Source organism: Perognathus longimembris, chromosome 2 (assembly GCF_023159225.1).
Source record: "Perognathus longimembris pacificus isolate PPM17 chromosome 2, ASM2315922v1, whole genome shotgun sequence".
Classification (NCBI taxonomy): Eukaryota; Metazoa; Chordata; class Mammalia; order Rodentia; family Heteromyidae; genus Perognathus; species Perognathus longimembris.
This window is the reverse complement of record NC_063162.1, coordinates 123,396,471-123,411,501: the sequence shown is the minus strand read 5'-3', so window position 1 is coordinate 123,411,501 and position 15,031 is coordinate 123,396,471. Positions and strand designations below refer to the sequence as shown.

The 15,031-nt window shown below is 35.6% G+C and overlaps 1 protein-coding gene across 2 annotated transcripts in view; it reads left to right on the top strand.

Moving 5' to 3' along the window:
• Thsd7a (thrombospondin type 1 domain containing 7A) overlaps positions 1-15,031 on the top strand; it is a 326,776-nt gene that overhangs the window by 247,047 nt on the left and 64,698 nt on the right. For both annotated transcript variants that reach the window (XM_048340086.1, XM_048340087.1), the window contains 2 exons: positions 6,720-6,954; positions 10,567-10,682. In XM_048340086.1, coding sequence (XP_048196043.1) covers positions 6,720-6,954; positions 10,567-10,682 — 351 coding nt within the window. The remainder of the gene's footprint in view (positions 1-6,719; positions 6,955-10,566; positions 10,683-15,031) is intronic.

Below are 15,031 nucleotides of genomic sequence, written 5' to 3'. Positions count from 1 at the left end.
AGCCAACATAACTGCTTGTTCTAAAAAAGTTTCTAGATTCTATTAAAAGTAGGAAATTTGAAGGGATTATTATCTTTCTATGTTGTCAACAACTTGAACCTTATCTAGATGATATTGAGACTTCAAACTCTATCAGCTCAGATTATGTCTTGTGGTTCATTAAAATTAGATCTGTGGTCACCCTGCTTCCTATAAATCCATTATAGTCTGCAGACACTTGCTGTGTGACTAGTAATGAGTGACTTTTCACCCCCCAAGTCACATGGCAAGAATTTTGCTTTGCTTGCAAAAACCTGATAGATCATTATTTCTACAGACAAATGCTTCACACAGAAAAGTCATGAAATGTTTCAGAAGCTGAAATTTATGATTGCCCTCTGATATGTATCCTACACTTAATTTGAAAGGGTGGGAATTCAATAATTTTTTATTAAGTCTAGTAGCTGCATCATAAGCAAGACATGCTGGAAAATCATCTATGTTCATGAAACAAATAATATAAGAGCATAAATTCAAAATGTTTTAGATAGAATCCCTGGTGGAATTTGGATCTTAAGAAGATGCCACTCTGTGTCACTATTAACAGTAATTCCAAAAACTGGCATGTTTGTATAAGTACTTAATACAAAATTTGTCCCTCCCACATATTTATTTAATACCTATTACTTTCTGGACATTGAAACACATTTTCTCTTAGTATGAATAAGCCTTTTAGAAGTCTAAGTTAAGTTTCCTATTATTTGGGAACTAAATTTGCAAGAAATTTTAAGTTTTGTTGCTTTGCTATTAGAATATGTGTATAATTCTACACAAAAGTAGATCTGTTTTTCCTCAGAACTTACTGCCTTTCTGTTACAAAATTATTGGTTTTCTTAGAGTGTAAAAATAATGGTAATGACTTTATGGGAACATACCATCAGAGGAAAATGATGGAATGTTTAGACATGAAGTTATACAACAAATTTCTGTTGAAATAACACAGAGGTCAAATACATATGTAAATTTATCTAGATTTACAAAGTTGCAAACTATATTTTATCTGGGTTATAATATCATAGCTGAACATTATACTGAAGGTTACATAATATTTTTTAATACTTAGCTCTGATATAAATTTATAATCATGTAGAGGTGAACTGGGTGCCACTGGCTCCAGACTATAATCCTAGTTACTCAGAAAGCTAAGGTCTGAAGATTTCCACTGGAAGCCAGCTCTGTAAATCTCTAAGTCTCTTATCTCCCATTAACCAGCAAAAAGCCAGAAGTGGAGGCATGGCTCAAGTGCAAGGCTCTGAATTCAAGCTCCAATAGTGGCATAAAAAAAAAACTTAGATAATAAAATAAAACAAAAGGTATTTTGAATTTAAACCAAAATAATAAAATTTGATTTTAGATGTTTAGATATTTTAACTTATGAACATTTAGGCAAGCAAGTCTTCAAAAAAAATAACTCACATAAAGAGGGAAAAATGTTCAAATTGATTTGCACTTGGTACAACTTCTGAATTCTCATTATCTCAACATTAATTACAGAGTAAAAATGACAGATTTATTTTTACAAAGTTCAGAATGACCTGATATAACTTCATCAGCCAAATATCAATGTGCTGGTTTGCTTGACTTACAGAAAGAACAGATGCAGATTGAAATAGAATTGGGCCAATTTTTTCCTCAAATAATTAGTAGTCTTCAAAAAGTGAATTTGAACAATGTGAACATGAAAGGGAGTAATATTTCTGTTTTCAACCTGTTCATTTTTAGCTAGAGATAATCAATTTTAATTCTAAGATCCCAGGAGTACTCATTCTTCCTAGAGGAATTCTGAAATCCAAGGCTGCGTGCACATGTATGTGTGTGTGTGTGTGTGTGTGTGTGTGTGTGTGTGTGTGTGTACGTATATACACATACACATTCCTAACTCTTGCTTCTAAGAAAATTCTAGTGCTTTCTCATCTTCTCACTATTGACCTTAAAAGGCACTCTTGCTTCTATCGGTCTCGACGTGTCCACCATGCAGGATTGATGTAAGCAGCAGAGGAGAACATCTCCTACCTCTCTGCAAGGAGAAAAGGGCAGGGGCGGGGGGAGGGGGGCATTCAGCAGCAGCCTCCTCTGTGTGCTCCCCTGCTAATTCTCTCTGTGTTTCAGGTCTCTCAATGCATGCCCTTGCCAGTGTGCTCTTCACCCAGCTGTGGTCTGCTGTCAGAAGGACTTGGGCTGCTGCACTAGGCAATGTTGCAAGCAGCTTACAGCCTATTTATAACATTTGCTGGGTGCCTTTCCTTATCCTTGCTACTGGTGACTTTCTTGCATGAACTCCACAGGCCACATGACTGTATCAATATTGCTCATTCCCAAGCTCATACCTGCTTGCATGTCTTTGATTTCTTTCTTTCTTTTCTCTACCATCGGAGAACTGTTTCTCAACATCCTGCCTTCAAAATTATTTCTATGCCTATGTCTTCCTGAGACTTTTTTCCATCTTCAAAAAGTAATGAAAGCTTACTTCTTTTAATCCTAATTATACCTAATACCTCTCTTTCTTATTGTAATTATCACATTCCATTTAGAATTATATTCACTTGTATGTTGGTCTGACCTCCACCCTATTTAGCCTTTTCTCCTCACATGGTAACATTCTTAGAATTAGCCAGAACTATTTCTAATCTCTCCGCTGTCCTGTGAAGCATCATGCCTCAGCACTGCCCACCAGAGTTAAAACCTATGTCTATTATTATAGTTTTGAAGAGGATCCTTTACTTTAATCCATATCCATTGTAAAGACATCGATATCAGAACCAAAAATACTGTAGCTTTGATCAAATGCATGCCAGCAAATATTTTATGAGTGCTATGTAGGAAAGAAAAGTCATATTTTCACTCCCAAGAGAAGAGTTTCACATAATAGTCAATATTTTTATCTGAGCATAAAAGTTTATGAATTGGAATTGTTTCCCATTCTATATGTCCTTCCCCTTTGATGAAGTGCTAATAAATCTAAATAGATGTATTAGTGCAAAGTTTGTATTTCAGATAAAAGAGGATTTTAATTTTCAGTTATAGGACTTGAACACAGGTCCTGGGTGCAAACTCTGTAATAAGTCATGTTTTATAATATATCCAGGACTAGAAGAATATTCCCAGACATCTAGAATCAGAACTTCACATAAATAATAGATACATTAAATAAATATATTTATCAATTGTTCTACCATAAAACAATTTCCCAGGTATCACAACAATACTGCAATATCTCATTATTTCAAACCACATTTTAAAAATTGTTGTTATAATTAAGATCGCATTGGAGCTTATCCGTGCAAATACCCTGGAATCAGTTCTAAAGTGCTGATGTAGCATTAACGTGGATTAGGGCAAGAAGATAAATAGGTTTCTATCTATAAACTTAACAGCTATTTTTCAGTTCGTCTACATGTTATGCTGATATCAAATAGTTTTGTACTTATTTTTTCCCAAGGCCAACTAACTAATTACATTATCAAAAACATACTTATAAGACAATTTGCTGTAAACCAACTCTACACCTTGTTGGGGGAGGAGGATTGGGGAGGAGAGAAGGTGGGAGAAAAATGAAAGAGATGGTAACAAGTTTGATAAGAAATGTACTCACTGCCTTATGAATGAAACTGTAACTCCTCTGTACATAACTTTAACAATAAATAAATTTTTTAAAAATTCAGAGTTTGAACATCACAGTTGCAAGAGCCTACCTATATTCTCAGAGTAAAACTGTAGTTAAATATACATATTTTCTGTAGATCAATAATTTTACTATAAATCATAAAAGAATTGGTCTAATAATTATCTATATATAAACTCTACAATTTAATTGAGTTTGAGAGGTCAAACTGAACAAATCCAGTACCTCAGGGACTGGGCAATAGCACTATTCATTGAATTCTCTCCAATTCTTGTAATGCATTTTAGAATTCATTCCCATTCAAATCCTATACAACTTTACTGGGCTGTCAGGATCCCTAAGCTAGAAGATGGAAGATAGGATCTACACTATAATGTAATGTTTGCACTTTCATAAAGCAAAGAATGTCAGTGAAATACTGTATATTATGGGTAATTCTGATGGTGAGACCACACTCAGTGCTACATAAGTGACTAATTCACAGATGGAGGGAGGTCCTTAAACCATAAAGGTTTTATGGGAGCATCCCTGAATCAAATATCAATAAAGTGAGCAACAATTTCTCCTGATATCCTGCATTTAAAAGCATAAATATTTTTGCTTTCATAATTGGCTTCAAAAATAGCACTGTGGTAAGAAACTGGGCTTCCTCAATTTGTCATTATTATGGTGGTCACATCATTTAAACTGTTTGATGATTGAATAATATTTTAATTCATGTGACAGTTGTGGACACAGAATGAATCCCTTCCTGTGAATGGGGCAATACTTATAATGGGGCCACTATGTAAGAAAGTATTCCAGAATGATAATTCCACACTGTATTTTATTGATGAAAAGGTGAATGTCTTTCTCTATGACATCTCTGAAGTTATTATAGCTTATATTTTACACATTTTAAAACTACTGTAGCCAAGCAATATTTATGACATAGTTGTCATTGTACACACAAACACACACAGACACACACATACACACACATATATTATATATATAGACTTCATTGTTCCTGCAGGAAATACCAAGTCTATGCTGTTTCTGGAAGTAACAAGCAATCAAAAATAACTAAAGGCCATTTGAAGAAAGAAAATAAATCCTAGTTTCTAGTTTAAGACTTTTATTGACACCTTCTGGAGCAGTTAAGAATGTAACAGCATCAAAGCAGTAGACAAGTATCAGTAACTGCAAGAAAACTCTGAGATGAACAAGTCTTTTAAATCTTTATAGAAAGAAATTAGTTTGCCATAGGGACATCCTCTATCAAAGAACCACAAAGAAAAGAAAACAAAACAAAACAAAACAAAAAAAGATTTAAATTGCAACAGGTACATAAACTGCTTTTGCCAAAAGGCCTGGACTATTTAGGCCTATAAATTAACTAAAAGCTGAAGGGGTGGGAGAAGCTTGACATCCATTCCTGCCTTCATTTTTGCATCTTCTTTTGTTTCAAACCATTCTAGATTCAGTACCCAGAAAATACAGTACTGAAGATTATATTTTTATGCCAAAACCTGAAGTTTAAACTACCTTTAAGGACTAGCAGAACCTTGAAGAATAGATTCTATACCCCAATGATGGATAGAATATATCCTGATGTTCTGTATTACCATGGCTATTTATACCTCAAAATAAAAGTCCTTCCTCAAAAAGTTATGTATTACCAACATTATTGCTGTCACAGAAGATGAAATGATGAAGAAGAACACAAACTTCAATAAGTGTAAACAAAAAATATCTCAAAAGATTTAAACACTGAATGTAGAGAAGTGTTTTGTACACTTTTGTCATTTCCTGAAGTATGATATAAGAATGCTATGCAAGTATGTCATTAGAAGTTATTTTACTAATCATATGAAAATTGGAGTTGAACAGAAAGCATTATATGATAATTTAATTTGTATGCATTCCTCTTTTTTTTGGGGGGGTGGTGACACCTAACATGGTGAGGCAATGCACAGCCAATAAGTTTCTACATTTGAAGAAATATAATATCATTATATTTGGCCTATCCAACAATGTTCTCAATGATGATAAAATGGTATTTATTTTTAACACCTCTGTATCTAATCACCACTAAACCGAGGATAATAAGTTTGGTCTTTTTTTTTTGTTGTTTTTTTTTGTGTTTTTTTTTTTTTTTTTGCCAGTCCTGGGGCTTAGACTCAGGGCCTGAGCACTGTCCCTGGCTTCTTTTTGCTCAAGGCTAGCACTCTACCACTTGGGCCACAGTGCCACTTCTGGCCATTTTCTGTATATGTGGTGCTGGGGAATTGAACCCAGGGCCTCATGTATACAAGTCAAGCACTCTTGCCACTAGGCCATATCCCCAGCCCCGATAATATGTATTTTAAAGTCTGTAGTATACAGCAAAGAGGAAGAAAAGAACAACAAGAAAGCAAAACAGGTTATGTAGGCCATGTTTGGGAGCCAGTAGTAGTTGAAGGGGTAAAGCTAACAGGAAGGTTGAATGAAAGTGAATATTTGCTTGTGAGAATGTAGAACAACAAAATCTATTGAAACTATTTTAAGAAGGGGAATAGGTCATGAAGGAGAAAGATTGGGAGATGCTTGACCAGGGATATTGGATGGATGGAAAGATGAATAGATGGATGGATGGATGGATGGATGGATTATTATGTCACAATAAGACTCCTTTTGTGTAAGATAATCTATGCTGATATAAGGTCTTTAATGATTTTTTTCATTTAGCTAACATTTTGAAACACACTGTGTTTTCTTCATCCAGAGAGTCTCGGTGTATCTGTTTCTCTGCTTAGCATTCAACAGGCTTCAAGTTCAATTTCTCTAGGGAAATTGAACTGGTCTTTCCTTAAGGCCCTTCGTGTTCTTTAAAATGGAATATAATTTCTACCCTGTTGTATTTGTATTTTAAGTTAGCATATGCCACGTGACTAAGATGAAAATGTAATTTGCCTTCCTAACTGGGTGCTGGTAAATAGCAGGTTATTGTTAGTAGCCAGGTCATTTCCAGTGAACAGTAAATGGTAAGGTGATGGTTGACCCTGTGTCTAATCTGTTATCATTGCCCTTTCTATAGGAGGAGTCCGCTGTCCCAATAGCAGTGCTTTACAAGAGGTGCGCAGCTGTAATGAGCATCCGTGCACTGTGTACCACTGGCAAACTGGTCCCTGGGGCCAGTGCATCGAGGACACATCTGTATCGTCCTTCAACACAACAACAACTTGGAATGGCGAGGCCTCCTGCTCTGTTGGCATGCAGACACGGAAAGTCATCTGTGTGCGAGTCAACGTGGGCCAAGTGGGACCCAAAAAGTAAGAGCTTCAGGACAACGGTAAATTCTCTGGTCAAGCATGCGGAGGATTGGCTCGGGCTCTCCTTGCCGCATGAAATGGAATGCTTTGATGCTTGTCATGTCTGTCCTCAGGAGTAAGATTTGTTTGTTTTGAATGTCAGTTGCTACTAAGGCTGTAACAGCCTCACAATCTTGTTCCTGGGATCCATAAATTCTGTGGAAATCTATCTGGTAGCCACTTTCTGTTTTATAGCAGCACTCCCTTCTTTTATAAAGCTAGGGAGACAGTGGAAGAAGTGCTTTCTGTAGTTTTGGCTGATCGATAAAGACAGTACATGGAATTCCAGCACTATAGGTCGGCTATGACCTCTTAACTATCCACAGGGAATGGAAGCTGCCAGTCTACTTTAATTGGGTTCATCTTCTATGATCTGCCTTTCATTTTGCCTAGAAAATACTATATCAAAACTATTGAAGCCAAACTTATTCTTTCAGTTGTTAAATGAATAAGCCATTTTCTGCTAAGAGAAAGCCTTGGGATAGCCTGAAAGTGTTATGATAACTAAAAAAGCTATCATTTTTTCATGCTTGTTAAGAACACTATAATAACAAGGCATAAAATTTGCTAGAGGGGAGAACAAAGAACTGGAGAGCCAATGTATTGGATGTGCCTGTAAAAATAAGCAACTAGTGACATTACCGGGATTGTCAATTATTAATTAGGCTAATCACAGTTGAAATTATATTCCTTAGAAGGAGAGTAAACTTTATTTCTTCACATTTGAGCAACATATTTTAAGTCAAATCATCTAAACCACATGAAACACAAAAAGTGAAAACAATCCATTTAGGTGTAAATGTGGCCTCATAGTTTCCAAATAATCAGCCATTTGGGAAAGTGTAGATGTTAGGCATGTTGCCTAATTCTGGCATTAATTTTCCAAATCTATTGCAAGTATTTAATGAAAAAAAATACCAATGCAACACAAAACAAATGTTAGAAATCGTTATTTTTCTTAAGAATTGACAATACTTCTTAGTGTTGCAAGGAAATGAAAATAATTAATATGACATACAGAAAACTCCAGTGGGGTTGGGGTGGGGATAGGGTAAGTAAGAATGTTATTAAGAGCTATTTTTGTCTGGGTAGGATTCCTGACATTTCAGCTATGTAACCCCATATTTCGTTTACATCACTTGAAGTTCAAAAACATACTATAAAATATATACCAAATGATACTCGGGTCACTGATATTATGGTTATGATGATCTGACCAAGAAAATTCATGTGTTGTGAGTTCAAATTCAGTGAAGTAACAGCAGAAATGAGCTCACCAGGTCCGAGTGTGTCCCGGTTCTTGTACAAATAACAGAGGTAGAAATACTGTGGAGCGGGATGAATTATTGCACCAATCTGTTCTGTAGTTAATCACCTTGCCAAAGTTGCTATTAATATTTTCTTCTCTTATACATACCAAATAACAGTTTTTCTGGGTAATGGATGCAACCCTATGTGTGAAAAAGTCTACTGGATTAAAGATCATTAATTCTTTCATTAAAAAGTGTGTCTCAAAGGCTACAACATTAAAGTACACAATAATTCTGAATTTTCTTTGCCTCTGCAGCAGTTTATTCAATAACCTAAATACACCTATAGGTTTGTTCAATTTAGTGCCACATATACTTTTCCCCTAAAATTCTAGAAAATTAAGTCAAGTACTATGAATTCAAATGAAACTATTATTGCCCTTCTTCCTAAATGCTGGGTTAAATTCATTGAATGTTTCTCAATGCTGGTCATCTGAAACAAAAATGCAAATAGAAACCTTGTTTTAAAGTCTTCTTAATAAAATAGATTACTGTGCGATGGTAAAATCAATGGTATTGATTTTATCTATCCTCCCAAGGAACAGACTTCAGCTCCTATCACAACTCTTTAATTTGACCTTGAATAAGATTTGGGGGAATAATCAATTTCTTGATTTATACCACAAACACTAAATACAAACAATACAGGGGAGAAAAGTTGCATGTTGACTGAACCAATTGCTTCACCAAAGGAAGTCTAAATTCATTTGATTGGGTGTAATGTAGGCTGTGTAATTTATTTTTGTGTGTTCACTTAATGACTTCGTTGTTAGTAATTTTGTTCTCCACAGTTAGCCAAGTATCTTGCTGGGGCTATTTCTAAACTAAAAGAATCTTTAGAGGTTGTCAATGATAACATTATAAATTCTATTGATTAATTTCAGACTAGCCTTTGAACAGCATGCAATTGAATAATACCCACCCATTGTCAAAGTTATAAAACTGCCTCACTGCAAAGAAGAACTTGAAATAATAATTACTGACCAATAATTTTGCAGTCCTTAAAGAATTAACTGGATTTTATGTGAGATGTTTGGCCCATTTCCTGTTTGAACAATGCAAGTTAATTGTAGTTCCATCAACCTCTATGATTGATTTTTAAATTTCATCATTGGTGTGATTGAATACTCATAACACTTGGAAATTCCAAGCTTATCCTCAACATAAACCAGAGATTGTTTAAAACTTTAAATCCTATGTATCTTTAAATCTACTTCTAAATATACCAGATTTTCATTTGTTTGTTTTTTATTCTAGTACTGGAGCTTGAACTCGGGGTCTCAGTGCTAGCCTTTCAGGTTTTTCACGCACTCTAACCACTTGAACCACAGCTCTACTTGTGGCTTTTTGGTGGTTAACTGTAGATATGAGTCTCATGGACTTTCCTTCCTGGGCTGGTTTTGAAATGTGGTCCTCAGATCTCAGCCTCCTAAATTCCTGGGATTACAAGCACAAAATTACCTGTACGCAGCCTGACGTTTATTAAAATAAGAGAAGAGAACAAGTATCTACACAGTTGAATAGAATGTGTTATTTGTATATGACAAAATATGTTTAGGCAAGTAATTAAAATAGAAGATATATTTGAAATTCATATCAGCTGAACACTATAAATTATGGAAGACTGATCAATGGTGTCAATTTTTTTTACTCATACTGAAGTTCTGACTTGTTTAGTTGATAGGTGATAGTACTATTGACCTACAAAAAAATGAGACTTGTCCCATGTGAAATATTTTAAACTCCTATTTGCTTCTGATCTTGCCAATTATATTATGTTATAATTATAGTAATTGAATTTTTATTTTATTTGTAGTTCTTTGCATTTGCTCCAAAAAAGCTTCTGCAGTTTAAAGAAAGTGTAGAGTAACCCAACAAGTTGCAACAGGTTTAAAAATATTTAGATTTTTAAAACTGAATCCTTAATCATGTGAATGACAATACAATCACACAAGAAAACATACTTTTGTTAATGGAGGTATTATAAAGACAAAATGTATAATTGCTGTACTTTCTTCTAGATAGCACTGTTGCTGTCATTAAACTTACACATTTTGCTTGAGAAGCCTTATTGAGGTACAGGTTAAAAGAATTAATTGAGTTCTATAGTTCCTCCTAAGAGCCGAAGGGCTCCTGGGAGTTAGATAATATACATGGGCGACCACTTTGCAACTTTAGCAATGAAAAAGTCAGGAAAGTTGAGTGACCTAGTTTTCTGTCTTACAATAGCTATAGGCCAAATAATGTCCCTTTGCTTTTCTAGGTGCCCTGAAAACCTTCGACCTGAGACTGTGAGGCCATGTCTGCTTCCTTGTAGGAAAGACTGCATTGTGAGCCCATACAGTGACTGGACATCATGCCCCTCCTCATGCAAAAAAGGTACAGTTCGCAGAAGTCTGAATGCCCTCTGCACCAAATTCACTCAATGGGGCTTTTGTGTGCTCCTGGCTGAGCAATGTTTGTGATTCTGGGCTCATCCCCAGTTGGCATTAATGCCATAACATTTTGGTTTCCATCTAGAAAAAACATTATTTTTTGAGTGCCAGATAGGTGGTGAGTTTATGACAATAAGTGCCTTGAAATGTTAGGACATAATGAAAACATATACATGACCAATATGTATCCATACATAAGAAAATTAACCAAAATACAGTATATTCAGGGGAGGATTCCCATGGTATAACTACCAACTAACATGCAGTTTAATAAAACACATTTCAGAAAACTGAAATGTGTTCTGCCCAAGTGTGCCGAGGCCCAAAGGAGATGGGAGCCAACAAATGGAAAGAGGAAGAATGAATGAATATAACTATAACATTCAGTGGAAAATGGAACCTGGTAACTACAGGAGATGGGTGGGGTTGGAACAGATGCAGGGAGAATGATGGATGGGGAAGCATTGGTCAAGAGGCATTTCATTGATAAACTGACATGTTGAATTATAAAAAAGAGAGAGAAATTGTATGATATAGATCAAACTGAAGTGATTCAAATCTTGATGAGTATTTCTTATTTTCATCAATTCTGAATGAATGAAAAGGCATATAGTGATTTTGTCAGTATACAGAGCTGTCAATGGCAAGAAAGAGCAGGGGACAGATTCACTACAGATTCAATGTGACCCTCAGGATTGAGAATAAAGGAAAGAGAAAAATGGCCATATTGTCTCTCTGCCACCACTTAATGTGCCATGAGGCATTTACAAGATGAGTATTTGTTCCCAATTTGGTTTTATTTTACTTTTACGACTTATAGACATAAAAGTATCATGGCAGGCCCCTTGATAAATATTTCCTTCCTCCAGGACAGGACCTTTTCTTATTGCTTCTGGAAGAAGGATGAACACTCTCTGAGTGATTTATTCAATAACTGAACAATTCTTTTCTCTTTGTCACGAATGACAGTCTTATTTCTCATTTTAATTTTCTAAAGTACAGAGGTAATGCTTCTTCAGTTTTCTGCATGCTTTTATTTTTGTTTACGCTTCTAGACTCCCATTAGGGTGATTGTATTAAGAATCAACTTGTAATTTAAGAATAGCTATTATAGCACTGCTAAGATAAATTTAAATTATTTACGTAGCATGAATTTAATAATGGATTGCTCCTACAGTGCAAAAAGAATTACGTAGAGTTGAAACATAACTTTATTTTGGTTTTGGTTTTGGTTTTGGTTTTGGTTGGGAAATGTGGTCTCATTATCTACTACAGGAAGTCCTGGAAATGTATTTGGAAGTCTCTATTGAATTTGAAGAGTTTTTGTAAGATAAGAATTAAACTTCCAGTCTATGAAGAATGGGAAAGGAGAGTGTTGAAAATAACAGTATATTTACTGTTGGTAATAACAGAGTAGCACATAATTGATACAAGATATAAGAGAAGGTCATTGAATGGGAGGATATACAATTGCTCAGAATCCATTGCCTTCAGTGGACAGACTATGTGGTTATCAAAGGGAAATGAGGGAGGAGGTAACAAATTGTACAATAAATGTACCCACTGCCTTACGTATGAAACTATAACCCCTCTGTCCATCACTTTGGCAATAAATAAGTAATTATTCAGAAAAATAAAAATAAAAAATAAAAGCAAAAAAAGACACCAAAGCAGTGATAGAGATGGAAAAAGAAAGATCACACTGAAATATGTTCTAAAGTCACTTAATTAATGCAATATATCAAGGTGATGAATACCAGATGTATAACTGATGATAAGCCAATGCCAGAAGCTTAGAGGAACTGGCACTTCTTAAAGGTAAAAGGACAAGGAAAGAATCAGAAATGAAGTGAACTTCCAGTAGCCAAGCAAGTGAAGATGAAAGATGAAAGACCAGTGTCCCACTTGAGTGGGAGTGACAGGAATCCAAGCAGATGGAGAGGACTAAGAAATTGCATCCAGATTGCATTCACGCCTGCAATGGTGCAGTGAGTCTGAGATGATGAAAAGCTTGGAGTGATTGATACACAAGTGAGATGCAGTAGGTCTATTTTGGTCTAATTCTTTGAGAGAATTTGGAGAGGCAGGTCACTGTTATAAGTTAAAATGCAGAGGACACTGCGACCTTTTACTTTCCTGGTTCCTGGGGATGCTGAAGAAGGGACACCAAGGTTTAGGAGTCTGCATTCTGGGAAATAAGAGGCTCTCTGAGAGGTGGGTTAAGACCATCTCAATCAGGAACCAGGAACTGATCTGACCTTCCTGCTTTATGTGACAACCACAGAATATTAAGTCTCCTAGAAGAGAAAGAATATTTCAAAAGCCTAAACCTACGCAGACCTATAAAAGAATAACTCCAATTTTGTATTGAGGAAATGAAAGAAGACTGGGAGTGATCAGGGAATGAATGAGCTGTTGTTGCATAACAGTGCCAAGATGCTTTGTTCTCCCAGAGAAGCCTTTTCTGTTTCGCCCATAGACTGCTGTGAGGGAGCACAGGAAGACAATGGTGTTATAGAAAGCTAGCCTTCTGTTGTGGAAAACAAAAGAAAGCAGTGGCATGAGGTTAATTTCCCTATTATTTGGTAAGAAATGGTGTTCATCAAAGTTTCACTGAAACTACACTGAATTCTGCCCACAATGAAAGAATGTTAAGCAAGGTTGTGCATTTGAGAAGTAGAGCAACAACAGCAACAAAATTCAGGTTAGGCTGCTTCTTTTTAATTTAATTCTGTAGGTAACAGGTAAAGTTTTTTGCAAGTTTTAGTCTTGTTAAAATACAGAGCTCTTCTGTTTTGTAAAGTAGCTTTAAAGATATAAAATTACATTGTAGTACTACAAAAAAAAGTAACAGAATAACTTTGGGTGCCAGGAAGAATAGAAGAGTTACTTAAAATGTTATTTCTTCCTCTCTAAAAAAAAATCAATGCTGATAAAGATCATTATTGGGTAGAATGTAGTTTGATCCTCAAACCAATGCACTTGTTAATATTTTTAATCTTTTGATAACTTTCAACAAAGAGAACTTCAAACAACACAAATAATTTATGCATATGAATTATTTTAAATTCTAATTTTGAACAAGACTTGTATTCAAATAATGTTTGGTTGTTCAAACTCCCTCCCTCTCTCCCTCTCTCTCTCTCTCTCTTTCTCTCTCTCTCTCTTCCTCTCCCTGTCCCTCCCTCTCTCTCTTGTCCTTGTTTGCTCTCACTCTTGCTCTAGCTCTGCCTCTCTCCCACCCTCTCACTCTTTTCTTGTCTTTACCTCTCTCTAGGTTGATTGCCTTGGGAGCCAAGAAGAATGTTGTGAGAGCTATATTTTTCTCTCATCCACTGAATCAATGGCACAGTAGAATTACACTGCACCTTGAAAACTGCCTTTACATTTTGTTTCTTCTGTGTTAAACATTTTCCTTTCAAATTCCTATCACTATGCTGCTCCTACCTGCCATTTGTCTGACTACCTGCTTAACAAATCAGTGCATCGGCCCTTTAAATTTTTCAGTCAAATAAATTTCTGGGTAGCTTGAATGCCTTAATACCTGATACCTGAAAAATGAGACTGTATACCCCATGAATCTTCAGGAAGTATTTTTCATGGCTAAAGTTCTAGACTCTAAAACATGAGAATGACAAGTTCCCAAGTTTGTCAAACTTACGGAATAACCTTTCAGTTTTCTTTTCAATGTGTACAATAGCATTCCCTTTGACAAACTCTTATCTGGAAGCTCCATGCCAGGACTGAGCACTTCAGTGCCATTACTGCAGGTGCATATGCAAGTTCTTAGGTGTGACCTGAAGAAATGGGCCTCCCAGGGTGTAGGAATATGGATGACCTGACCCTTGCTGTATAACCTCATTAAACTTTGTCTCTGGGCACTAAAATTTTGAAATGTTCCACTTTAATCAGGTCACCTTTTCTATCCTATATACTGAATGAGTTTAAAGAATTGGAATGTTTTATAAGAATAAATGGATTGATATTGTGGAATCATTTAAGGTAGTAAAACAGAGTAGTCATCGTTTCTAGAAGCACAATTACCTAGAATATAAACTTGTGGGGTTTGTGATGAGGTCTTAGAAGAATGTTTCAGAGTTTATTTCAGGAGACATTTTTGCATTCAAAGAGAAAGGAATAAACAGAATTGAAACACCCAACATTTGGTTTTTGCTTCCCAAATTAGAACAGATTTGTGTATTCACCAGGAGACATTTAGGGGCTAATGACCAGGAGCTGTAGTCTACAAGGTGTCACTGTGTTTCACTCATTGTCCCTTCAAATCCCCAGGTC